General features: G+C 52.9%; 2 protein-coding genes and 1 pseudogene across 3 annotated transcripts in view; 2 read left to right on the forward strand and 1 right to left on the reverse strand.

Annotated features, from left to right (window-relative positions):
• The window catches only part of LOC311158825 (NAD(P)(+)--arginine ADP-ribosyltransferase 2-like), a gene marked incomplete at both ends in the record, with an annotated part of 38,792 nt that extends 12,690 nt beyond the window's left edge, over positions 1-26,102 (reverse strand). The window contains one exon of the mRNA XM_084214471.1: positions 25,908-26,102. Coding sequence (XP_084070597.1) covers positions 25,908-26,102 — 195 coding nt within the window. The remainder of the gene's footprint in view (positions 1-25,907) is intronic.
• Positions 1,968-3,850, forward strand: LOC311151856 (erythroblast NAD(P)(+)--arginine ADP-ribosyltransferase-like; annotated as a pseudogene). Its single transcript has 2 exons — positions 1,968-2,763; positions 3,569-3,850. The product of its transcript is annotated as an erythroblast NAD(P)(+)--arginine ADP-ribosyltransferase-like (transcript).
• LOC311158360 (erythroblast NAD(P)(+)--arginine ADP-ribosyltransferase-like) lies at positions 15,133-20,419 on the forward strand (the record flags this gene model as incomplete). Its single annotated transcript, XM_084213724.1, has 3 exons — positions 15,133-15,902; positions 18,431-18,502; positions 20,278-20,419. The coding sequence occupies 3 exons, from the start codon at positions 15,133-15,135 to the stop codon at positions 20,417-20,419; spliced, it is 984 nt and encodes a 327-aa protein (XP_084069850.1).
• Positions 26,103-26,165: the final 63 nt, after the last annotated feature.

Here is a 26,165-nt window from a genome sequence, read left to right on the forward strand (position 1 = left end):
ATTAACACCAGGATGCTTTGTTGCGGAACCTCTCATGCAGCTTTACTGCAAATCAATTTCCCACACGGATTTGGCAGTCCCCAAGCTGGTGTGCCCTGGATTGTAGCACGGCCACTTCTTTGGGCAGGTGGGTGGAACCAAGAAGGAACAATATTTGTTCTTTTGATTTAATTTACGATCCCTGTGCTGTTAATTGACTTCTTTGTTTCCATATGGCTCCATGGGCTTGAGCAGTGCTCAAAGCAGATGGCAAGTGAGTTCCTATGTTTGCTCTCTTTCTCACTGCCAATTCCAGATCTCTTTGTTACACTGCGAGCTCTGCCCTTGGTTCCACATCTTCTTATAGTTACAGTGAGCAGAGTATATGCCATAAACTTTTGTCCCAAATTGGATTTCCTGGCCACTTGGATTACGAGAACAGTTGCTGCTACAGCCCTCATTCATCTGGTCCAATGCTGGCTGATTGAGTTGTTTTGAAAAGAATGCCACATGTCCTCTGATATGTCAATTGAGAAAAAAAATTAGAAAGATTCATTTTCCCTGACGGCGTTTGATAGATCTTAAAGACTGACTAGCAAAAGCATGAAAAGGATGTAAAAGTGTGGATATTCAGGTTGAACATGGCTGAAGCCTGTGGAGAAAGAGGTAAAGGGAACTCCAGTGAGGGTTTTTTGTAAAAGAAGAGGAGCAGTGCCTGCCCAAAGCAAACGTTCCAGGTGAGGTCATCTGGGATATTGGGACACTCAGTGAAAAGGGCCTCCAGAGACCCCATTTTTATGACTGTCCAGGACCATGAAAGAAGTTCCAGAGAAAGGTGGAGCTATGCAAATTATTTCTTGAGAAAGTGCTGTTTCTGTATGAGATAAGAAGCTCATGGTAATGAATATTTATAATTGTGGTGGATAAATACCCCATGGCAAAGTCCCCCATGAGCTGCAGGACCAGGAGAGACCTGCTGTGACTCCGAGCTGATAAAGAATTCCGGCTTTCTGATACCTCCAGTTCCATCAAGGAGTTCACTCCGGCTGATTTCGGTATCAGGGGCTGGGGGACACTGGGAAACTTGAGGGAGGGACATGGTACTGGGGTTGCAGAGCAAAACAATGGGGGGCTCCAGCGGGATGCTTTGGAAAGAGGGGTGATACCCAGATTTGGGTTGTGGTCCCAGGGTGACCCCAAAAGGCTCATGGGACTGGGAATTTGACTGGCGTGTGGGAGAGGGCTGAAGGACACAGTGGGGTGGGGGGGAGTGGCTTTAGGAATTTGGGTGATATTCCTGATGAGCCTGGGGTCATAAGGGGTCTGAAGAGGTGTGGGAACAGGAATGAGTTCCTGGGGAGCACTGTGGGGACATCTGAAGGGTAAACACTGGATTGGGGTTGGGACTGGGGGCTGATGGGGCACTGAGGGGAAAGTGAGGAGTCAGGGATTGTTCCCAGGGTTTGGGCTGGGGAACTGCAGAGGGTCTGGGGTGACAAAAGGGGGGAAGGGACATAGGGCTGGAAGTGGGGTTTTGGGGCTTGTGGGCACAGGGACAACACTGGGGTGCACACAGCAGTGGGGTGCAGGGTGGGCATTGTTGGAGTGGGATTGGGGTCATGGAGGACACTGCTTGGGGTACAGGGAGTTACCCCAGATTTTGGATCAAGTTTCTGGCGGGTCACTAGGGGGATACCAGTTGTAGAGTACATAGGACCTTGGGAGTGGGATTGTTGCCCTGGGGTTCTGAGGGACCCTGGGGATTCCAGGAATAAACTCAGGATTTGGGATCAGTATCCCAGGATGTGTCCACAGGTCTTCTGGCCCAAGCTGCCCCTCAGCCCTGCTCCAGGCTCACCTCAGTTCCCCTCCACAGTCCCTCATAGAGGAACTCTTGCCATGCATCCCAGTGCCACCTCAGGTTTCCCTCAGTGTGTCCCTCTTTGTCCCCCAGTGTCCCACACTGCTCTCGGTGGCTATTCACTACCATGGCCCTCCTGGCTCACACCCTGGCACTGCTGGCAATCACCGTGGCCACCGCAGCCGTCAAGGTGGTGCCTCTGGACATGGCCCAGGACTCCTTCGATGACCAGTACCGGGGCTGCGGCCCTGCCATGACCAAGGCACTGCCATCCCTTTACAAATTTGAGTTGCAGAAGAATCCTCTCTTTGCCAAGACCTGGGCGACGGCCGAGGCTGAGTGGCGCAAGCGGGGCTCCCATGTGTCCCCTCTGGCATCTCCAGCCCACGCCGTCGCTGTCATGGCCTACACAATGAAGTACCTATATAAGCAATTCAACGCAGCTGTGCACGTGGCCGGGCGCTCTCCCCAGGAATACCGGAACAACTTCCACTTCAAAATGCTGCATTTCCTGCTGACCCAGGCCCTGGTGACACTGAGGCAGGCTCAGAATGGGCAGTGTCACCATGTGTTCCGGGGCGTGCGTGACATTCGTTTCCAGGCACGACAAGGCCAGAGGATCCGGTTTGGTCAATTCACATCGACGTCACTGAGCAAAGAAGTTGCCCAGCATTACGGGACAGACACAATTCTCCAGCTTCACACATGCCATGGTGTGGAAATCCAGGCTTTTTCCTATGATCCTAACAACCGAGAGGTGCTGATCCCACCATATGAAACCTTTGAAGTCACCAAAGTCATCTGGGATGGGAAGAGGGCATGGATCTGGCTCCGCTCCGCTGGGACCTTCAGCAAATACAACTGCGAGTGGCATTGAGGTGACTGCAGGGGACAGCCTGGGAGGATGCAGAAACTCACTGTGGGCATGGGGACAGCCATGATAAGGGTCAGAGGAAAATGATACTCACTGGGGATGGGGGATGGGGGACAGTGACAGGGGCACCCACATTGCGTGCGTGGACAAGGACACCCACAGCTGTAGACAAAGACAGGGATACCCAGATCTGGGGACACCCAGGGACACCCAGAACTGGCGACGGCCACTGTTGGCTGAGGACACACATGACAGGACACAGGGAGTTTGGGGACACTCCCTGCCACCTGTGGGGACACTCACTGAGGGTTTGGGGCCAAGGACATGCTGTGCTGGGGACACCAAGTCTGGAGAGACCCATTGTGGCCATAGGGACAGGAACATGCATGACAGGGCACGGGGATGGGGAGCTGCTTGGCAGGCAAGGGACAGGGACACCCTGACAGGAATGGCCAGGGACAGGGACAGGGACTGGGACAGGGACTGGGACTGGGACGTCCCCGTACTGACCCTGTCTCTCCTCACCAGTGCTTTGGGGACAGGCCCTCTGTGCTGGACGTGGATGGGCTGGGACCCCCAGAGCAATCCCTGAATGCCTGTCACCCCCTGCCACCCCCTGCCATCCCCATGGCACTCCCTGACTCCTCCTAACCCCTGTAACCACTAAACCCACTGTGACACCTCTTATACCCCAGGCCCCATATCCCACCACACGCATGAGGTGACAAGGTGACACCTTGTCACCTGTCACCTCATGGCCCCATCTATCTTGTAACCCCTGAACCATAATTAGGGCTGTCCCTCACCTCTTTACTCCTTCCATGGTCCCCCTGATGCCCCTCTTTCTTTCCCAGGTAGGAGCATCCCTAGGGCCCCCTTCCACCTCAGAGAACTCCTCCTTGTCCCACATCCCTGCAAGTGGCCACGAGGATCCTCTGATCCACAAGGCCGCCAAGGCCACCGAGGTCACTGTGGTCACTGTGGTGACTGTGACAACCATGGCCATCATGGATGCCAAGGTACCTGTCATCACTGCGGCCTCCACAATCAGCAAGATCACCAAGACCCCCATGGAAATAAGACCTCCAAAGCTCCCAGAGCCACCACAGCCACTCTGGCCACCATGGTCCCTGTAACCACCAAGGCCACTGTGACCACCTTGATCACCAAGACTCCCTGAGTCACCAGGATACCGCAGCCCCTGTGTCCACTGTGGCCACCAAGGCCATTGTGCAAAGCAATTCTATTAAATGATTCTATCATAACAATTCCATTAAATAAATCAGACAAAGCCTGCCAAAAGTGACAATTCTTAAGCAGGGCTCAATGTCACTCCCCACACCAACAATTATGGGCACATCTCTTTCTTTTAATGTCGAGGAGGATCCTTGGGGAGAATCCCTTCCCGAGACAGGAACCTCACACACATTCCATTCCATGCAGGAATATGGGAAAGGTATCTCTGTCTGAGAGGAGAATGGACATGCTCAGGGTCAGTTGATGGATGGCCAGGCACAGCTCTGGTGCTTCAGCCTCAGCTGTCAGTTCAGGGTTGGGTATTGGGGTTGATTTTTGCCCAATTCAGCATCAATATCACCACAAGGCCGATCTCAGTTCAGCCCTGATGGCCACAAATGGGGCATTGTCTCTTGGCCACATTCCAGGAAGAGCATCCTACCACATCCTTCAGTTGAGGGGGACCTTAAAGGCTGGAAATTGGGATGATCAAGAGTGCAAGGGCAGGTCTTGTCCCTGGGAGGGACAGTCCCCAGTGCCAGTCCCAGCTGGGGTGGAGCAGCTGAAGCAGCTCTGGAGAAAGACTTGGGGGTGCTGGTGTTTATTGGAATAATATCCCAATATTACTGGATGGAACGTGCCTGAGCACATCTGGCCCTTGCTGCTTGACCAGCGGCAACAGCTCTGGTATTTCACCACAGAGATACCTCCGGCTGGCTGGATGTTGCAGCTAGGCACTGGGAACAAGTCCAGGCTAGTGGGAACTCAGGTTTACCTCTGGTGAAAATCCTTAGGCTAGGTGAAGAGAAAAGGAGATGGATTCTACCGTAGAGTTTTAATCCAGAGCTTTATTCCAGGGTCACAGATCTCTGAATCTTGGTACAGCTACAGGAGAATCTCTGCCACATGGTCTCCAGGTCCTTTTAAGCCCAGGGGGAGGGGGAAGGGAGAGGATATGTAGGCCACCAACCAGGTAGGAGAGGGTGTGTCTCAGGGGACAATCACACTTAGACAGGCCAATGACCCCAGGGCTGAGAAGCATCTTTTGAACTTCTGCCAATCACACGACGCCCTTGCTGGAATGTTAAACTATATGGACATCACTTAGGAAGAGGCAAGGGGTGGGGAAAGGAGAAGGTATTGTTACCTGGGAAAGGACTGGGAAGTCTAAAACAGGAAATTGCAACACACTGCAACAGGTGGTGACCAGTGGAACTGGCTGAGTTTCCTGGGACCAGGAGGGATCAGGGGGTATCAGGAGGGGTGGTACCAGGTGGTCAGTGAGTGCTTGTGCCCCTCTGCCCATCCCAGGGAGGTACATCAGGACTGCCCTGTCCAACTCTGTCCAGTGCTGAATCCAGCTCTGGCCAGTGCCACAACCATTGAAGGGCTGCTCTGGACCCAATCCTGGTCTCAGGGATGACACTGCTTGAGCAGGGAGGTTGGGCCAGGTGCCCACTCTGGATCCTTCCAGCCTGACCTATTCTGGGATTTGCAGTTCGGGAATTGTCCACAGGAAGGAAGCAGTGAGTGTGGGAAAGCAGTGGCACTGCACATGCACCGCTCCCAGCTGCAGTTCCGGGTGCCAATAGCAGACTACAGCACCACCTGCTGGCACTACTGAGTGCCCACCAAGCCCCATCCCAGCTCCAGGAGCTCTGCAATGGTTTGGAATGGAGCTACCTTAAAGCCTTTCTGGCGCCAGCCCTGCCATGGGCAGGAACATCTTCCCCTGAGCCAGGCTGCTCAAGGACCTGCCCAGCCTGGCAGGTTGTGGAGCAGCCTGGCCCAGGGAAAGCAGCTGGCCCAGGTGGAGCAGCTTGAGCCCTTCCAGGACTGGGGCAGGCACATCTTTGCTATAGATGGGTAATGTGATGATTGGATGTCACAATTAAGGGACGAATATTGCATTTACATGTTAAAAGAAGTTTTGTTGATGTATGATTATGTTATTGTGGTTTCCATTTTGGACACCCTCTGTTCTCTCCATAGCCTCCCTTTCCCCCCTCTCTATTGTTGGCACCAAGTGGTCCTGGTTTCAAGGTTGCCAGGGACATGTGGAGGTTGGGTATGTACCTCTGCCCCTTGCATTGGGCAGTTTGGAATAGGGAAAGCCTGTTGCTGGGGAGGCGTGACATGCCTTGCCTCACCTCCAGTCGAGTTGCAAGAAGGTCTTCACCCATGGACGGTGACGAAGGGTTCAATGGCAGATTTTGGGAGAGCCAGGGTTGCCTGATGCCACTCTGGGGGCATAAAAGGCAAAGCCGCTTTTTGTGGATGAGCCTCTGGAAGTCAGCCAGTGCTGCCTATTTTCCTTATTCGGCCCTTTTGTTGTGTTTGTTGAGGTCTAATAAACGTTTAAAAATTTTAAAGTGAGCAGTTGTTTCTCACAGTCACCATGGTCTCCATGATCACCATGGCCGCCATGACCCCCTGAAAAATTTGGTCACCAAGGCTACCACTGCCATTTTCCCTGGAGGAAAAGGGAAGAACGAAGGAAGAGTAGAGGAAGAGAAGAGGAAAACCAAAACTCTTCCCCACCCCCTCTCTCCCCCAACATCTCCCTGACTGCCCTTTACTTCATGAGAAATTCATTCATTTGCATTCTTGCCCAAATTCTGGGCTTTCCCACATATTCAGGGTTTAAACACAAACAAATTCTATTTCCGCTCCCAAATAAATCCAATCCTGAAAGGAATAAGACTAATGTTTCTTCAAAAACAGATTGTGCAAATCTGGTGGTAGATAGGACCAGGGACTTGTAGATAAGGAAGTTACCAGATAAACGATCAGTTTCAGATAATGTTCCTCATTGACACAGACTGCTGCTCAGCCAAGATCCTGCAAAATTCCTGAACTATGAGAAGAAGAAGACTTAACAGGCTTATGAATATTAATTTCCCCACAGAGGGTGGGATTAAAGCTCATTTTAATGGTCATGTGTCTGTGTTAGACAACTGTGGGGTGCATAGCAAGGGGGTCATGCAGTGGCTGGATTAGGAAGTCTGCACCTTCCAAGGACCTCAGCCAATGGGGAAAGGGAGAGGAAGATATGGCTGGGAAATTGGGATAAAAAAAGAGGCTGTGTCATCCAGCGAGTTGAGATACCCCATAGGGAAATGGCGTCTTCCTTTGTTCATGAATTAAATTACAGGGCTCTTCTGTCTCCTTTGTGCAAGGAAACCTCTGGCAAGGTGAATTTTTCTGCTCAAAGGGTAAATTGCAAAAATCTTCCACCTGAATCCTAAATGGTGTGCTTAGCTGCAGCCAGAGTCTCATCCACAAAATGGCGGCTCTGCCTTTTATAACCCTGGAATTGCATCAGCCAAATACATATCCATAAATAGTCATACACACACAAAAATTTTCCTTCTATATCCCTGGCCCCTCCCAAAGTCTTCCAGCTGACTCTTCCTTGCTGTCCATTGGTGGAGACCTTCTTGCAGTCTGATTGCAGGTGAGGTGTTGTCACACCACAGCTCCCCAGCAACAGACTGGGCCCTTTCCCAACTGCCCCAAGCAAGGGGCACAGGTACACAGCCCTCCCTCCAGATGACCCTGACAGCCCTGACAACCAGGGCCTTCTGGTGGCAACAATACAGAGAGGGGGAAAAGGAGATTATGAGTGTCCTAGTTTCAGGAACATTTGGGAGAAAACCTCAAAAAGAGGCTCCTCCAGAAATCAAACATTCATGCCTTCCCCCCACCCCCCCCAACCCAAAAGACAGTTTGGGAAGGAATTTCCTTGTAGAGAAGTGGAAAGAAACTGTTTATTTAAGAGGCCAAGCACTCCCCAGCACACAAAATTAACAACACCAGATGACAAAATTCATTCGCTGCTCTGAAGAGACGATAAATCCGGAAAGTCTCTCCGGGGGGTGGTCACTCTTTTACCAGTCCCTCCCGTGCTGGGAAAGCTTGCTGCCCAGAATAGGCCCCCGCAGGCTACAGAGTGTGAGCTCTCAATGTTTCCCCAGGTCCCAGTCTGGAGCAGGCTTCAAGCAGGTTCCAAGAAAACGGAAAGAAAAACAGTCCAGAGAAAACACGGACTGCCTCAGCTAGCTAAACTAACTAACCAACCAAAACAGCAAAAGGAGCATAGTGTTCTGCCCCATCCATGCCCACACATCAACAGTGTGCCAGCAGACTGTGGAGGCGGAGTCCAGTCCCTGATAACAAAACTCTGTGCTTCTTCCTCTCCATACCTTCACTCCCAGCCAGTGTTGAGTGCACGGAATATAATATCAAGCATAAACAAAACACATGATTGGGGATACAAGCATCATAATATCACCCTAGGACAATGGGAAAACAGTGTCCGAAAACGAAACCACAAAATAATCATACTCCAACAAAACTTCTCTTTTTATGCAAAATATATTAATCCCTTAATTGTGAGAGCCAATCTTCATGTTACCCATCTACAACAAAGTTGTGGCTGCCCCACTCCTGGAAGGGTTCAAGGCCAGGTTGGGTGGGCCCTGGAGCAGCCTGGCCCAGGGGAAGATGTCCCTGCCCATGGCAGGGCTGGCACCGGACGGGCTTTAAGGTAGCTCCATCCCAAACCATTGCAGAGCTTCCGGGACCAGGATGGGGCTGGGCAGGCACTCAGCAGCACCAGCAGCTCGTGCTGCCACCTGCTGTTGACACCCAGAACTGCAGCTGGGGGCAGAGCATGTGTAGTGCCACTGATTTCCCCCCGCACTCGCTGCTGCCCTCTGGTGGAAAATTCCTGAACCACAACTGCCAGAATGCCCAAATCCCAGAATGGGTCAGGCTGGAAGGACCCAGAGTGGGCACCTTGCCCAACCTCCCAGCTCAGGCAGTGTCATCCCTGAGACCAGGATCGTGTCCAGAGCAGCCCAGAAGAGGAAACAGCACTGGGCAGAGCTGGACACAGCACTGGGCAGTGGTGGACAGGGCAGTCCTGATGTGCATCCCTGGGCTGGGAAGAGCCCCACTCTTTCCAACACCCCCTGGATCTCTCCTGGCCCCAGCACACTCAGACACTTCTACTGGTCACCTGCACATCAAGGTCCTTCTCCAGAGATGCCCCAGCAGGTCCCCGCCAGTCAGGAATGACACTGGGGACTGTGCCTCCCCAGGGGCAGGACCTGCCCTTGACCTCTTGAACCTCCCAATTTCCAGCCTTTAAGGTCCCCCTGAAGTGCAGGATGTGGTAGCATGCTTTTTCTGGAATGTACTCAAGAGACAATGCCGCATTTGTGGCCATCAGGGCTGCACTGAGAGGGCCCTTGTGCTCATTTTCGTGCTGAATTGGGCTAAAACCAGCTCAAAACACCAACCTCAAATTGACAACTGAGGGTAAACCACCAGAGCTGTGCCTGGCCATCCCTCAACTGACCCTGGAAATGTCCAGTCCCCTCTCAGACAGAGATTCCTCTCCCCTCTTCCTGCTGGAAACAAAATGAGCATCTGGTTCCTCCCTTGGGAAGGGATTCTCTCCAAGGATCCTCCTCGACGTTAAGAGAAAGAGATGTACCCATAAGTGTTGGAGTGGGGAGTGACATCGAGCCCTGCTTAGGAATTGTCACTTTTTGCTGGCTTTGTCAGAATTATTTATTGGAATTGTTATGATAGAATCATTTAATAGAATTGCTTTTCACAATGGCCTTGGTGTGCACAGCGGTCACAGTGGCTGTGGTAGCCTTGTGGCTTGTGTAGCGGTGATCGTAGCTGCCCTGGTTGCAACATAGACCACAGTGACTACAGTAACCTTGATGGCCTAGAGCTCACAGGACCCTGGTGGCCCAAGCCAGTTGTCTGATGGCCAGGAGGAATCCTCGGAGGTGACAAGGTGCCCTGGGGATGCTTCCACCTGGGGGACAAAGAGTGGTATAATGGGAAACCATGTGGGGAGTGAAGGGGTCGGGAATGGCCATAATGGGGGGGTTAGGCATTACAGGAGAGATGGGGGCCATGAGGTGACCGGTGACAGGATGTTGTGGGTGGGGGGTATGGGGGGTAGAGGGGCTAGTTAGGTCAACAGGGTCATCGTGGGCTTATGGATGACAAGGGTCAGGAAGTCAGGGAGTGCCATGGGAGGTGACAGGAGGTTGCAGGGGTTCAAGGAGTGCCATGGGGGGTCATGATCCACCCATTGTCCCGCGCACGGGGCCATCCAAACTGCACTGTTTTGGAGGGGCAGAACAGGTCCAGTACAGGGGGGCCCAAACTCTGCCCTCCCCTGGCCAGGGTGTTCCTGTCCCTGTCCCATCCCAGAAGTGGGAATCCCCATCCCTGCACCCTTTCATGGATGTTCTTGCCCTCATGCCCACAATGGGTGCCCCCATATTCGATGTCACCAGCCCTGGGTGTCCTTCTCCCCATAAACCCAATATGTGTCCCTGTCCCCCCTGCCCAGTGAGTGTCATTGTTCCCTGTGCCTTATCATGGTGTCCCCCATGGCCACAGTGTGTGTCCCCATTAACCCAGGCTGTCCCCTGTGCTGTCACCTCACAGCCATGCACAGTCGTATTTGCTGAAGGTCCCGGCAGAGCGAAGACTAATCCATGCCTTCTGCCCATTCCGGGTGACTTTGGTGACCATGAAAGTCTCAAAGGGTGGAATCAGCACCTCCTCCTCCCTTGGAAACATGGAGAACTGACAGATGTCCACGCCATGGCATGTGTGCACCTCAAAAATTGTGTCTGCCCCAAATTCCAGAGCAATCTCTTTATGCAGCGATGTCAATATGAATTGACCAAATCTGACCCTCTGGCCTTGCCATGCCTGGAAATGAACATCATGCACGCCCCAGAACAAGCGGTGACACTGCCCATACTGAGCCTGCCTCAGTGTCACCAGGGCCTGGGTCAGCAGGAAATGCAGCGTTTTGAAGTGGAAGTTGTTCCGGTATTCCTGGTGGGAGCGCCCAGCCATGTGCAGAGCTGCGTTGAACTCCTTGTACACATGCTGCGATGTGTAGGTCATGAGAGCCACAGCCTGCCAATGGGATGCCAGAGGGGACACATGAGAGCCCCTTGCACCACTCAGCATCAGCATAATACCAGCCCCAGGCAAAGAGATAATTCCTCTGGTGCTCAATGCTGTAGAAGTCCGGCAACATTGCATTCATGGCATGGCCACAGCCCTTGTACTGGTCATCGAAGGTGTCCCAGGCCATGTCCAGGGGCACCCCCTTCCTTAACCCTTAGTGTCCCCCTAGAACCCCAGGAACTTATTTCAAATTCTGATGTCACACCCTGTCCTCCCAGCAGTGCCCCCCAGGACCCCAATCCCACTCCAAAAATGCCCTCCTGGGAGCCAACTGCTTTACTCTCCCAGTGTCATCCCAGTGCCCACCAGCCCCACAACCCTACTCCCAGTCCCTTGTCCCTTCCCCCAGTAGTTTCAGCTCGAGCCCAAACCCTGGGAACAATCCCTGATCTTCCCATTGTCCCCTCAGTGCCCCACCAGCCGCCCTGTCCTGTATTTACTCTTCCATTGTCCCCCTAGGACTCCACAGAAACTCAAGCCGGCTCTCCATCCTCTGCTACCTTTTTATGACCCTAGGCCTCGCTGGGAATTCACCCAAATTCCTAAAGTCACTCCCTCACTGGCTCCAGTGCCTCCCAAGTCCCCCTCCCTGACCCAAGCCCTGCCCCAGTCCCATTACCCATTTCAGGTCACTCCAGGATTCGAACCCCAATCCAGAGGTCACTCCCTGGTCCCACAATGTCCCCCTGGGGTCCCCCATGGCCCCAGCCCACAGTCCCAGTCCCATGTCTGTCCCAATGGTGTCCCCGGTGTCCACCAGCCCCTGATATCGAAATCAGCCAGAGTGAAGTTCCTGATGGAACTGCAGGTATCAGAAAGCCTCCAGGAATTCTTTATCAGCTCAGACTCACAGCAGATCTCTACTGGTCCTGCAGCTCAGGTGGGGAATTTGCCACAGGGTATTTATCCACCATAAAAAATAAAAAAAATTATTAGAAGAGGCTTCTTAGCTAGTACAGATACATCACTTTCTCTGGAAATCATTTGCATGCTCCTGCCTCTTTCTTGAAGTCCTTTTATGGTACTGGAGGGTCATCCAAAGGGGTTTCTGGGTGTGGTTTTCACTGATTGCCCCAATATGCCAGATGACCTTTCCTGCAACTTCTGCTTTTTGCAGACGCTGCTCCTTCTGTGCTCCAGAATTTGCAAAAGAGACCTTCACTGGAATCCCGTTTATCTGTTCCCCCATGGATTCCATCCATGTTCATCCTGGGCATCTACCTCCTTTTCTTGCTTTTGCCCATTCATCTTTAAGCTCTATCCAGAAATACTAAGGGATTTAAGTTTTAGTTCTCTCTCTAATTGCTCACAGCCCACATCCCCAATCCCCAATCCCACAGTCCCATGCAAACGTAGAAACTCACTTACCATCTACTTTGAGCTTTGATCATGTCCATGGAGCCCTATGGAGACGTAGAATTCAATTAACAGCAAAGGGATCTCTAATTAAATATAAACAACAAATATTGTCCCTCCTTGATACCACCCAGCTGCCCAATGAAGTGGCTGTACTACAGTGCAGGGCACACCAGCTTGGGGATTGACAAATCCATGTGGGAAATATATTCGCAATAAAGCTGCACATGAGGTTCCGCAACAAAGCATCCTGGTGCTAATTCCTGAGACAGGAATTTCACCGCCAGAGGTGAGGCCTGGATAGAGTTGGGCAGATTGAAAATTGGCTGCTTATCTAAAAGTCCTCAATAAACAAGGAGGGTGGGCGGGTGGGTGAGAGGTAACTCGCAATAACCAGGTCAGGCCCTTCCCAACTGGTGCTGCAGTTTGGAAAGGAGAAAAGCACCAGCAAAGTTCTGGGGAATTCATGAGATGGGGACAGACTTGTCTGTGGCCTCAGTTCCTCAGTGTCTGTAGGACAAAATTGTCAGGTCTGTTACAGAGCAATGCCTGTTTTCAAAAGAACCCTTTGAATTCAAAACCATCACCTCCGCCTTCTCTGAAAGAGGAAACACTCCCAGGGATTACTGGCTGTGGCTTTTCTGAGCTATTATGCCAACATGGGCTCAGGTATCTCCTGGTGTTGGTGGATCCCTTTTTTTAGGGTCCAGAACTTCTCCTGCCACACCAACAAGATCATCCCCAGGCTAAAGGTGCCTACAGGGATGTCATCTGATAGGGGACCCCAACTGGTATCTGAGGTGTGGCAGCAACTCAGTGAGAAGTGGGGAATGGGACTGGGGGAAACTGGGGGGACATGGGACCATGGGATTGGGGTTGTGGGGGGTGAGCAATAAGAGAGAGTATAGAAAGTTTCAGATCCCTTAATGGTGCTGGATAGAGCTTAAAGATGTACAGGCAAAAGCAAGGAAAGGAGGCAGAAGCATGGATACCCAGGACAAACATAGATGGAATCCATGGAGAAACAGATAAAGAAACTCCAGTGAAGATCTTTTGCAAATTCTGGAGCACAGAAGGAGCAGCGCCTGCAAAAAGCAGAAGTTGCAGGAAAGGTCATCTGGCATATTGGGGCAATCAGTGAAAACCACACCCAGAAACCCCTTTGGGTGACCCTCCATTACCAAAAAAGGACTTCCAGAAAGAGGCAGAATCATGCAAATGATTTCCAGAGAAAGTGATGTATCTGCATTAGTTAAGAAACCCCTTCTAATGAATATTTATAAATGTGGTCAATAAATACCCCATGGCAGAGTGTCCCCTGAGCTGCAGGACCAGTAGAGATCTGCTGTGGGTCCAAGCTGATAAGGAATTCCGGTTTTCTGATAGCTCCAGTTCCATCAGGGAGTTCACTCCCGCCAATTTCGGTATCAGGGGCTGGGGGGACACTGGGGTCATTTGAGGGGGGGACCTGGGATTGGGATGGGGGGTGGGGCCATGGGGGACTCCAGGGGGATGCTGTGGGGGCAGGTAGTGACCTCTGGATTTGGGTTGGAATCCTGGAGTGACATGAAATGGGTAATGGGACTGGGAGCAGGTTTTGGGTCTGGGATAGGGACTTGGGGGTCATTGGCGCTGGTGAGGGAGTGGCTTTAAGAATCTGGATGAATTCCCAGAGGGGCCTGGGGTGATAAAAAGGTAGCAGAGGATGGAGAGCAGGCTTGAGTTCCTGTGGAGCACTGGGGGGGCAATGGAAGAGTAAAGACAGGACGAGTAAGGTTGTGGGGCTGGTGGGCACAGGGACAACACTGCAGGGGGACACAGCAGAGGGGTCCTGGGGGGCTATTGTTGGAGTGGGATTGGGGTTCTGTGTCAAACTGCTGGGGGGACAGGTAGTTACCCCAGAATTTGATATGATTTCCTGGGGTTTTAGGAGGACACTAAGGGTTGAGGACATTGCGCTATGGGAGTGGGATTGTTGTCCTGGCGGTCTAAGGGGAGTCCAGAAATGACTGTGGTGACATGAAATGGGTAACAGGACTTGGAGTGGGACTTGGGTCTGGGAGAGGAACCTAGGGGACACTGGGGCGGGGGGGGGGCGGGGGTCGGGTGGAGTGTGAGTGAGTGGCTTTAGGAATTTGGGCAAACTCCCAGTAGGGCCCTGGTTCATAAGAGGTCTAAAGAGATATGGGAACAGGACTGAGGTCCAGGGGAGTACTGGGGGAGACAATGGAAGGGTAAACCGAAGACTGGGTTTGGGATGGGGGGCTGGTGGAGCACTGAGGGGACACTGGGGATGTCAGGGATTGTTCCCAGGGTTCAGGCTGGGTGACACTAGAGGGGGAACTGATATGGGACTGGGAGTAGGGTTGTGGGGCTGCTTGGCATGGGGATGACATTGGGGGGACACAGAAGTGGGGTCCAGGGGGGCATTGTTGAAATGGGATTGGGGTTCTGAGGGGCGCTGCTGCGGGGACAGGGAGTGACCCCAGAATTTGAAATATGCTCCTGGTGTTCTTGGAGGGCACTAAGGATTGAGGATATTGGACTATGGGAGTGGAATTGTTGTCCTGGGGGTCTGAGGGTAGATCAGGAATGATCCCAGGATTTGGGATCAGCATCCTAGGATGTGTCCAGGGGATCTTCTAGCCGGAGATCCCCCTCCGCCTCACGGCTGAACCCAGTTCCCCTCTTCAGCTCCTCACAGAGGAACCCTTTCCATGTGTCGCTTTGCGCCTTAATTGTCCCCTTAGTGTGCCCCTCTTTGTCCCCCAGTGTCCCACAGTGTTCGTGGTGGCCCCTCGCCGCCATGACCCTTCTGGCTCACACCCTGGCCCTGCTGGCAATGACCGTGGCCACCGTGGCTATCCAGGTGGTGCCCCTGGACATGGCCCAGGACTCCTTCGATGACCAGTACCGGGGCTGTGCCCCTGCCATGGTTATGGCCTTGCCAGCCCTCTACAACTTTGAGTACCAGACGAATCCCCACTTTGCCTGGGGCTGGTATCACGCTGATGCTGAGTGGCGCAAGCGGGGCTCTCCTGTGTTCCCTCTGATGTCTCCATGGCAGGCCGTCGCTGTCATGGCCTACACAATGAAGTACCTGTACAAGGAGTTCAACGCGGCCGTGCGTGTGGCTGGCCGTTCCCGTGAGGAATACCAGAACAACTTCCACTTCAAAACGCTGCATTTCCTGCTGACTGATGCAGTGGTGATGCTGAGGCATGCTCAGAACGGGCAGTGTCACAATGTGTTCCGGGGTGTGCGTGATGTTCATTTCAAGACGCAGCGTGGCCAGAGCGTCCGGTTTGGGCAATTCACATCGACATCACTGAGCAAAGAGATTGCCCAGAAATATGGAAGAGACACGATGTTTGAGGTTTACACGTGCCACGGTGTGGACATCCAGGCTTTTTCCTACGATCCTGGCAACCGTGAGGTGCTGATCCCTCCCTTTGAGACCTTCAGGGTCACCAAAGTCATTCAGAACAGGAAGGGGATGTGGATCAGCCTCCGCTCCACTGGGACCTTCAGCAAACACAGCTGCACATGGCTGTGGGGAGGGGACAGCTTGGGGTGGTGGGGACACCCATAATAAGGCACAGGGGACAATGACATTCACTGGGGATGGGGGACATGGGCATTCACTGTGGGTGGGAGCACAAGGACGCCCATGGCTGGGACAAGGACAAGGATATCCATTGCTGGGAACACTCACTATAGTTGGGATGACAGCAACACCCAGTGCTGGGAACGCCACCTGTGGACAGGGGACACCCATGACTGGGCACAGGGAGTGGGGACACTCACTGAGAGTCTGGGGACAGGAACACCCCACGCTGGGGACACCAAATCTGGCGACACTGATTGTGGGCATGTGGATAGGAAGGCCCATGACAGGGCACAGGAATGGAAACCCCCAAATTTGGGAGGAGACAGGGACAGGGACACCACTGCCAAGGGCGGACAGGGACAGGGACAGAGACAGCAAACCCCTTGTGCTGATCCTGTCCCTCCACACCAAAGGCAGTGCTGTTGGGACGGGCCCTGTTGCTGAATGCAGGTGGGCTGGGACCCTTCATGGTATTCCCTCTCTGAACCCCTGTCACCCCCTGTCAACCCTGCCCTCCACCAGGGCAGTGTTATCTTTTTATAATAAAAACTACGTGTACATTATTTACAATAACTTCCATATACCTATCACCTATGTTAGACAGCGAGCTTCTACACTAAACCAATCTAAAAGTGCCAACATCACTCAGAAGATGGAGGCTAGAAAGAAGAAGGATAGGGCACGCCCAAATTCCTCCATTTTGGGACCCTGAGCCCCCATTCTAAAAACCTCAAAAAACGATTTTTCACCCTCTTACAAACTATTATTCTACTTAAACGCTTTTGACTTGTAATCCATCATACAAAGGTTGGTAATTGTATTTCCATGGGTCAAGATTGAAGGCACAGGGGTCTTGGGCTCTGTGCCAAGGTCTCTGATTCCCCCCCCCAGGCAGAGGCTCAAGCTCTCCAGGGCAGCCAGAGGAATTTCCTGGGTTATGACACCCCCTCTCCTAACCCCCACATGGTCCCCCTGTCATCCCTCTTTTTCCCCCAAGGGGCAGCATCCCCATGGAACCTTTCCACCAAAGAGAATGCCTCCAGACCACCATGGTCCTGGCAGTGGCCACCAGGATCCTCAGAGCTACGAGGCCACTAAGGTCACCAAGAGCACTGTGGTCACTGTGTCAAGCATGGCCACCATGAACACCAAGATACCTCAGCCACAAGACTGCCACAGGCACCCTGGCCAGTGTGCCCATCAAGGCCATTGTGCAAAGCTATTTCATGAAATAATTCTTTAAAAAATAAATGTTAAATCTGTCACATCCAACAAAATGTCACAATTCTTAAGCAGGGCTCAAGGTCACTCCCCACAAGAACAGTCAGGGGAATGTCTCTTTGTCGCAACCTCCCCTCTTGGGGAGCATCCCCATCCAGGGGCACAAACCTCACACGCATTTCATTCCAAGCAGCAATAAGGGAGAGGAATCTCTGTCAGAGAGGGGACTGGACGTTCCCAAGGTCAGGTGATGGACTGCCAGGCCCAGCTCTGGTGCTTCACCCCCAGTTGTCAATTTGGGGTTGGTGATTTGGGCTGGTTTTCACCCAATTCAGCACCAAAATCAGAAAGGCCTCTCTCAATGCAGCCCCGATGGCCACAAATGGGGCATTGTCCCTTGGACACTTTCCAGACAGAGCATCCTGTCAGATCCTGCACTTCAGGGAGACCTCAAAGGCTGGAAATTGGGAGGTTCAAGAGTGCAAGGGCAGGTCCTGTCCCTGGGGAGGGACAGTCCCCAGTCCCCAGTCCAGACTGGGTGGGACTTGCTGGAGCAGCTGTGGAGAGGGACCTGGGGGTGCTGGTGGAGGACCAGTGGGGCTGGCTGTGTGGCTAAGGGCCAGGAGGGATCCAGGGGACATTGGGAAGAACAGGGCCAGGAGGTCAGGGGGTGATCATGCCCCTATTCCCTGCCCAGGGAGGCACATCAGAAGTGCTGTGTTCAGCTCTGCCAAGTGCCCTGTCCATTTAAGGGCTGCTCTGGACCCAATCCTGGTCTGAAGGATGATGCTGCCTGAGCTGTAAAGTTGGGCCAGGCTTACCCATTCTGGGATTTGGGGATTCTGGCAGTTGTGGTTTGCAAAATGTCCACCGGAGGGCAGCAGCGAGCATGGGAAATCAGCAGCACTGCACATGCGCCGCTCCCAGCTGCAGTTCTGGGTGCCAACAGCAGGCGGCAGCACAAGCCACCGGTGCTGCCAAGAGCCCGCCCCTCCCCATCCCAACCCCGAGGGCTTTGCAATGCTTTGGGATGGAGCGACCTTAAAGCCCGCCCAGGACATCTTCCCCTGGGCCAGGCTGCTCCACAACCTGCACAGCCTGGCGTTGAACCCCTCCAGGGATGGGGCCATCAGAGCTTTGGTGCAGATGGGTAACATGATGATTGGCTCTCACAATTAAGGGATGAATATTGTGTATATGTTAAGAGAAATTTTGTTGGTTTATGGTTGTGATCCTGGGGTTTGTTTTTCTGACCCATCCTGTTTTCCCATAGTCTCTTCTCCCCCCTTCTGTATTGTTGCCACCAGACGGCCCTGGTTATCAGGGCTGTCAAGGTCATGTGGAGGTAGGGCGTGTACCTGAGCCCCTTGCATGGGGCAGTTGGGAAAGGTGGGGCCCGGCTGGGGAGGCGCAGCATGGCAACATCTCACCTCCAATCAGACTCAAGGAATGTGTCCACCAATGGACAGCAAGGAAGAGTCAGCTGGCAGACTTTGGGAGGGGCCAGGGATATAGAAGGAAAGTGTTTGTATATGTATGACTGCTTATGGATATGCATTTGGCTGATGCAATTCCAGGGGGATAAAAGGCAGAGACGCCATTTTGTGGATGAGACTCTGGCTGCAGCTAAGCATTCAAATGGCATCTGCTTAGGATTCAAGTGGAACATTTTTGCTATTGAACATTTGAGCAGAAAAATTTACCTTGCAAGAGGTTTACTTGCACCAAGGAGACAGAAGAGTCCTGTAATTTTATTCATGAAAAAGGAAGAAGAAAATAAAATTCATGGGGAATTTCCCCACAACACCTGTCAAATTGCTGGACAACACAGCCTCCTTTTCATCCCGATTTCCTGGCTGTCCTAGGCTGACGTTAGGATGCTTGTATCCCCATTCGTGTGTGCTGTTTATGCTGGATGTTCTGTTCTGTGCCTTCAAGACTGGCTCTGAAGAGGGAATGTTTTGTTTTGGCTCCTTATCAACTGCTCCCCCATGGCTGGCAGGACATACAGACGGGGCAGTACATAGTGCTGTTTCTGCTTTTTTGCTGGGCTTTTGGCTTTTGCTCTTGCTTCTGCTTGCTCTTGCTTCTGCTTGCTCTTGCTTCTGCTTGCTCTCGCTTCTTCCTTTTTCTCTTTAATTAGTTGAGCTAAACAGTCCAAATTTCGTCCTGGACTGTTGCTCCTTTCCTCTTTTGGATCTACTCGAACCTGCTCTGGACTGGGACCTGGGAACACCAAGAGTTTGCACCCTGTGGCTGCAGCAGCTGCCCCAGCGCCAGAGGGACTGATACCAGAGTGACCACCCCCCAAGAGAGAGACTTTCTGAATTTGTCATCTTTTTCAGAGTGGTGAAACAGTGGTGTCATCCGGTATTGTTCATTTTGTGTGCTGGGGGGTGCTGTGCCTGTTAAATAAACAGGTTCTTTCCACTTCTCTCCGAGGAATTCTTCCCGAAACGGTTGGGGGGAGGGGCCGTGTGGGTTTACTTCCTGGAGGGGCCCCTCTTTGGGGATTCTCTCCCAAATTTGCCCTAAACCGGGACACTGGCCATATCTCCCTATCCCCTTCCCCACTGGCGGAGGTATTTAGAAGGTGTAGACTCCCCAACCCACCTACTGAACATGCCCCTTGCTACACACTCCACCCCACTCAAACACAGACACATGACCATTAAATGAGCTTTAGCTTCACCCTAGGTGGGAAAATTACTATTCATAGGCCTGTTAAGTCTTTGTTCTTCCTCTCGAGATTCAGAAATTTCACAAGACCTTGTCTGAGCAGCAGTCCCTGTCAAAGAGGAACATTTTTCTGAAACTGAGTTTCTCCAGTCACTTCCTTCCCTGCAAGTCCTAGGCCTTATCTGCCACCAGAGTCACACAATCTGTTTGTAAAGAAACATTTGTCTTATTCTTTTCTAGGTTGAATTAATTGGGGTGTGGAAATACAGTTTGTTTGGGTTTGAGTGCTGAATATGTGGGAATTCAGAGGATTTGGGCAAGAATGCAAATAAATGAATCTCCAATGAAATTAAGGGCAGTTAATGAAATGTTGGGGAGTGGGGAGTAGGTAAGATTTTCTTTTTCTCTTCTCTTCCTATTTTGTCCCTTTTTTCCACCCAGGGAAAATGGCAGTGGTGGCCTTGGTAGCCTTGGTTGCCTCTTTTCTCTGGAGGTCATGGTGGCCTTGGTGATTGTGGAGACCACGGTGACCTTTGTTGCCTCGGTGTTCAGACAATCCTGGTGGCCACTGCCAGGGCTGTAGTGGCCAGGAGGAACCCTCTGAGGTGGGAGGGGGCCCTGGGGATGCTCCATCCTGGGAGGAAAAAGAGGGGGATGAGTGGTCCATGGAGGTGAGGGGGTTGAGGAGGGTCAGAGAAGGGTCAGTGATTACAGGGGTACAGGGGGGGGCCATGAGGGGAGTTCAGGTAGGATGTAATACCTTGGGGGTGGGGATCAGGGGTGACAGGAGGGCCATGGGGGATGACAGGACTTCAGAGGGGGCCATAACACAGGGTGAGGAGAGATGGGGGCCATGGGCAGTGAGAGAGTTGGGGGTGACCGATGGGCAGTTTGCAGGAGGCAAATTGGTGGTCAGGGAGCCAAGGGGGCTTTAGGGATAATGGGGTGTCAGGTGGGCAGTGGAGAAATACATGAAGCAAGGGTTTTCAGGGGGGTCCTGGTGGGCTTTAGAGATGAGTGGTCAGGGGAAGATAGGGGGTGCCATGAGAAGTGTCATGGGGCTGGGAGAGGTTCAGGGGGGGTCAGGATGGTCCCGGCCCATCTGCATTGAGCACACAGGGCTGGTCCCCACAGGGCTGGTCTGAAGAGAGAGAGGACAGAGGCAGCACAGGAGGGTTCCTGTCTCTGTCCCTTTCCCCATCCTTGTCCTTGACCTCCCCTGGAAGGTGTGTCTCTGTCCCCTCCCTGATGTGGGGGTCCCCACCCCTGGGCCATGTCATGGGTGTCCCTGTCATCAATCACCTGTGGGTGTCATTATCCCCTCTACCTAATCATGGGTGTCCCCATACCCACAGTGGGTGTCCCTGTCCTCCAGGCCATCCCCATGATGTCACATCGCAGCCACTGGCAGTTGTATCTGCTGAAGGTCTCACTGGAGCCGTGCTGAATCAATGCCCTGTCCCCTTCCTGGGTGAGATTGGTGACTTCAAAGGTCTCAAAAGGTGGGTTCAGCACCTCCTCCTAAGTAGGACTGAAGGAGAATTCTTGGATATTCAAGCCGGAACATGTCTGCATCTGGAAAATCATGTCTGTCCCAAATTGCTGAGCAATCTGTTTATGCAGTGATGTTGATGTGAATTGACCAAACCAGATGGTGTCACCCCACTGCACCTCAAACCGGACCCAACGCACCCCCCAGAACACATGGTGACATCATGGTTTCTGAATGTGCCTCAGTGTTGCAAGGGTGTTGGTCAGCAGGAAATGCAGCATTTTGAAGTGGAAGTTGTCCCGATATTCCTGGCGGGAGTGCCCAGCCACACGCACGGTGGTGTTGAACTCCTCGTACATGTCCTCCATTGTGTAGGTCATGAGGGCAATGGCCTGGGCTGGGGACAGAGGGGTCACACGTGGCCCCCTCCTCCACCACTCAGCCGCAGCCTTCACCCAGGTCTGGGCAAACAGAGGGTTCTGCTGGAACTCAAATTGGCTGAGGAATGGCAACAACTCAATCACGGTGTGTCGGCAGCTGGGGTACTGGTCATCAAAGGAATCCCAGGCCATGTCCAGGGACACCACCGTGATGGCCGTGGTGGCCACGGTCATTGCCAGCAGTGCCAGGGTCCAAACCAGGGGATCCAGAGAGAGGAAAGGCCACTGGGACCAGTGTGAGACACTGGATGACACTGGGAAACTGAGAGGACACTGTGGGACACGGGGAACACTGAGGAACATGGCAGCACACTGATGGGACACTGAGGGACACTGACGGCCACCATGGGACACAGAGAAGATCTATCCATCAAGGGCTGGGTAAGGAGAGTGGGCTCAGCCTGGGAAGGGGAGAAGGCTTGGCCAGGAGACCCCTGGACACATCCTGGGAGCCTGATCCCTAATCCTGGGGTCACTCCTTGATGCCTCAGTGTTCTGAAGCACAACCTGGGTCCGACATCCCACTCCCACAGTTTTGTGTCATTCCTTTTGAGTCTCCTCTGTCCTCTCAAGACCCCAGTGCAATCCTGGGGTAACCCCCTGCCCTCCCATGTATCCCTCTTGGCTCACCCTCAGACCCCAACCCCACTCCCAGTCTGGTGTCCCCTTTGGAGCTGTTGGAAATGATACACCCCAGGACCCCAACCCAAATGCAGGGATCACCCCCTGCTCTCTGTACTGTTCCCCAGCCCTCCCATGGTCCCAGTCACACTCCCAGTTCCCCCCTGCTGCCACCCAGAACTCAGTGAACCCTACTCCTATGTCCCCCAGCATCCCCCAGCTTCCCCCAGGACAACAATCCCACATCACATTCTCCTCCAGGGTCCCCCACCCCATTCCTCCCAGGGCTGCAATCCCGATGCCATGACCGCATCCGGATTGTCCCACCACAAGTGTTTCCAAGGGTTCCCCAAGCCCTCAATACCAAAATTGGTCGGAGTGAGCTCTCTGACAGAACTGGACGTAGCAGAAAGATGGAATTCTTTATCAACTTGGGCTCACAGCAGATCTCTCCTGGTCCTGCACAATAGAGAGGATTTTGCCACACAGAATCTATCCATCCTAATTATACATATTCATCCAAATGGGCTTCTTAGCTAATACAAAACCAGCACATTTCCCGTAAACAATTGGCATGACTCTGCCTCTTTTATGAAATAATTTTTATTGTCCTAGAGGGTCATTAAAATGGGGTGTCTGGGAGTCATTTTCACAGAGTGCTGCAATATCTCAGATGACCTTGCCTCAAACTTTCACTTTGGGCAGGTGCCGCTCCTTCTGTGTTTCAGAATTTGTCAAAAACCACACTGGAATTCCTTTTATGTCTTTCTCCACTGCTTCCAGCCACTTTTATTGCCCTGTGTAAATGCTTTTATAACCTTTTATCATTTTTACCAATCAGACTTTAAGCTCTATCCAGCACCTTCAGTATGTGGGAAAAAGCCACACTCTGAAAAGGCCAGGTGTTCACAAAGTAGTCTTGAACATAGATTCAAATGAAGGGAGAGAGTTTCCACAGCTATACCCCCATAGGATTTCTCTCTCGAAGATTCGGAGAGTGCAGCCTTCTTTTACCCCAAACTCCCGGCTGCAAGTTGCCCTCTCCCTTTCCCCATTGGCTGAGGTACCGGGAAGGTGCAGCATTCCCAAACCACCTACCCCACATCCCCCTTGAAGCTATCATTTCCCCCCAAAGTTCAGAAGTTCAGGCTATCTGGGGTATGGAATAGACTTTATGGGGACCCATTTTTCTTATTAGCCGAAAGATCCAGAGTTCACTTTCTGGTCAAAACAGCAGGGTTCTATAAATAACCAAATGTTTGTAGAACCTTCAAGACCCATTTTGAAGACATTGACAACCATTTCTCCCCAGAATCCCCAAATCCCAGAATGGGTCAAGCTGGAAGGACCCACAGTGGACACCTGGTCTAACCTCCCAGCTCAGGCAGAGTCATCCCTCAGACCGGGATTGGAAACTAGAGCAGCCCATGACTGGACACAGCACTGGAGAGAGCTGGATGCAGAACTCCCTATGTGCCTCCCTGGGCAGGGCAGAGGGGCACGATCACTCAAGCACCTCCTTGCCCTACTCTTCCCCATGTCACCCACCAGCACCCAGCACCTTCTCCACAGCTGTACTAGCAGTTCCACCCCAGCCTGGACTGGGGACTGGGGACTGTCTCTCCCCAGGGACAGGACCTGCCCTACCTCTCTTGAACCTCCCAGTTTCCAGTCTTTAATGTCCCCCTGAAGTGCAGGATCTGACAGGATGCTCTGCCTGGAATGTGTCCTAGGGACTATGCCCCATTTGTGGCCATCAGGGCTGCACTGAGAGGGGCCTAAATCCAGCCCAAATCCCCTACTTCCAATTGACAACTGAGGCTAAAAGACAAGAGCTGTGCCTGGCCATCTATCATGTGACCCTGGGAACATCCAGTCCCCTCTCAGAAAGAGATTCCTCTCCCCTATTCCTGCTTGGAATCAAATGTGTGTGAGGATCCTCCCTTGGCAAGGGGATGCTCCACAAGGGTCCTCCTCGAGGCTGAGAGAAAGAGACATTCCCATGAGTATTTGCGTGGGGAGTGACATCGAGCCCTCCTTAGGAATTGTCATTTTTTACTGGCTTTGTCAGAATTATTTAATGGAATTGTTTTGATAGAAATATTTATTAGAATTGCTTTGCACAAAGGCCATGGTGGCCACACTGGCCAGGGTGGCTGTGATAGCCTTATGGCTGAGGGTGTCTTGGTGATCATGGTGGCCACAGCTGCCGCAGTGACCACAGTGACCTTGGTGACCTTAACGGCCTTGTGGTTCAGAGGATCCTGGTGGCCGCTGCCAAGGCTGTGCTGGCCTGGAAGAGTCCTCCGAGGTGGAAAGGAGCCCAGGGGACACTCTAACCTGGAGGAAAAAGAGGGGAATCAGTGGGACCATGTGGGGTAATAAGGGCACCAGGGACAGCTATAATGGGGGGTTAAGGGTGACAGGAGAGATGGGAGCATGAGTATGACAGGTGACAGGATGTCAGGGGGGACACAGGGGGGTACAGAGGCCAGGGAGGTCAGGGGAGTCAGGGTGGGCTTAGAGGTGACAGAGATCAGGGGTATTCAGGGGTTGCTTTGTGGGGTTACAGGGAGTTACAGGGTTTCAGGGAGTGCCATGAGGAGTCCTGGCCCACCTGTTTTCCATACACAGGGCCCATCCCCAAAGAACTGCCTTTATCAGAGAGGGACGAGGTTGGTACCCTGTGGAGTCCCTGTCTCTGTCCCTGTCCCTTGTCCCCTGGCACAGATGTTCCTGTCCCTGTTCCCTCCCAGAAGCGGGGGTCTCCATCCCTGTTCCCTGTCATGGATGTTCCTGTCCCTGTGCCCACAATGAGTGTCCCCAGACTTGGTCTCCCCAGCCCAGGGTAACCTTGTCCCCCCACACACTCTGGGTGTCCCTGTCCTCCATCCCCAGTGAGTATCATTGTCCCCTGTGCCTTAGCATGGCTGTCCCCATTCCCTTGGGCTGTCACCTGTAGTGTTACCTCGCAGCCACTCGCAGTTGTATTCGCTGATGGTCCCAATGGACTGGAGCTGGATCTGTGTCTTATCCCCTTCCTGGGTGTATTGGGTGACATTGAAGGTCTCGAAGGGAGGGATCAGCACCACCTTCTCTTCCGGACGTTCGGTGAAAAGCTGGATTTCCACACCATAGCACGTGCGCAGCTCGAGCATTGTGTCACCGGAGCACTCGCCAATTGGTTTGCTCGGGAACACCGGCATAAATTGACCAAACCGGACGGTGTCACCACGCTGTGTCTCATAGCGGGTGTCACACACCTTCAGGAATGCGTCCCGACACTGCCCTTTCTGAGCGTCCCGCAGCGTCGCCAGGGCATCGGTCAGCAGGAAGTGCAGTGTTTTAAAGTGGAAGTTGTCCAGGTATTCCTCGCGGTAGCGCCCGGCTGTGCGCACGGCCTCATTGAACATGCTGGACATGCCATCCATTGTGAAGGCCATGATGGCTGTGGCCTGGTCTGGGGACAGATGGGACTCAGGGGGGCCACGACTCTGCCACTCGGCTGCAGCCTTTACCCAAACCTCAGCAAACTTCTCGTTCTGCTGGAACTCGGAGGCGTTGAGGGCCGGCAATGCCTCCATCATGGCAGGGCCGCAGCCCCGGTACTGGTCATCAAAGGAGTACTGGGCCATGTCCAGGGGGATCACATTGACAGCTGTGGTGGCCACAGCCATTGCCAGCAGTGCCAGGGTCTGAGCCAGGGGGGCCATGGCAGGGAGAGGCCACAGGGACCAACGTGAACACTGGGGGACACAGAGGGAACATGGGGGAGA

This window comes from Fringilla coelebs (genome assembly GCF_963513975.1).
Source record: "Fringilla coelebs genome assembly, chromosome: 1".
Classification (NCBI taxonomy): domain Eukaryota; kingdom Metazoa; phylum Chordata; class Aves; order Passeriformes; family Fringillidae; genus Fringilla; species Fringilla coelebs.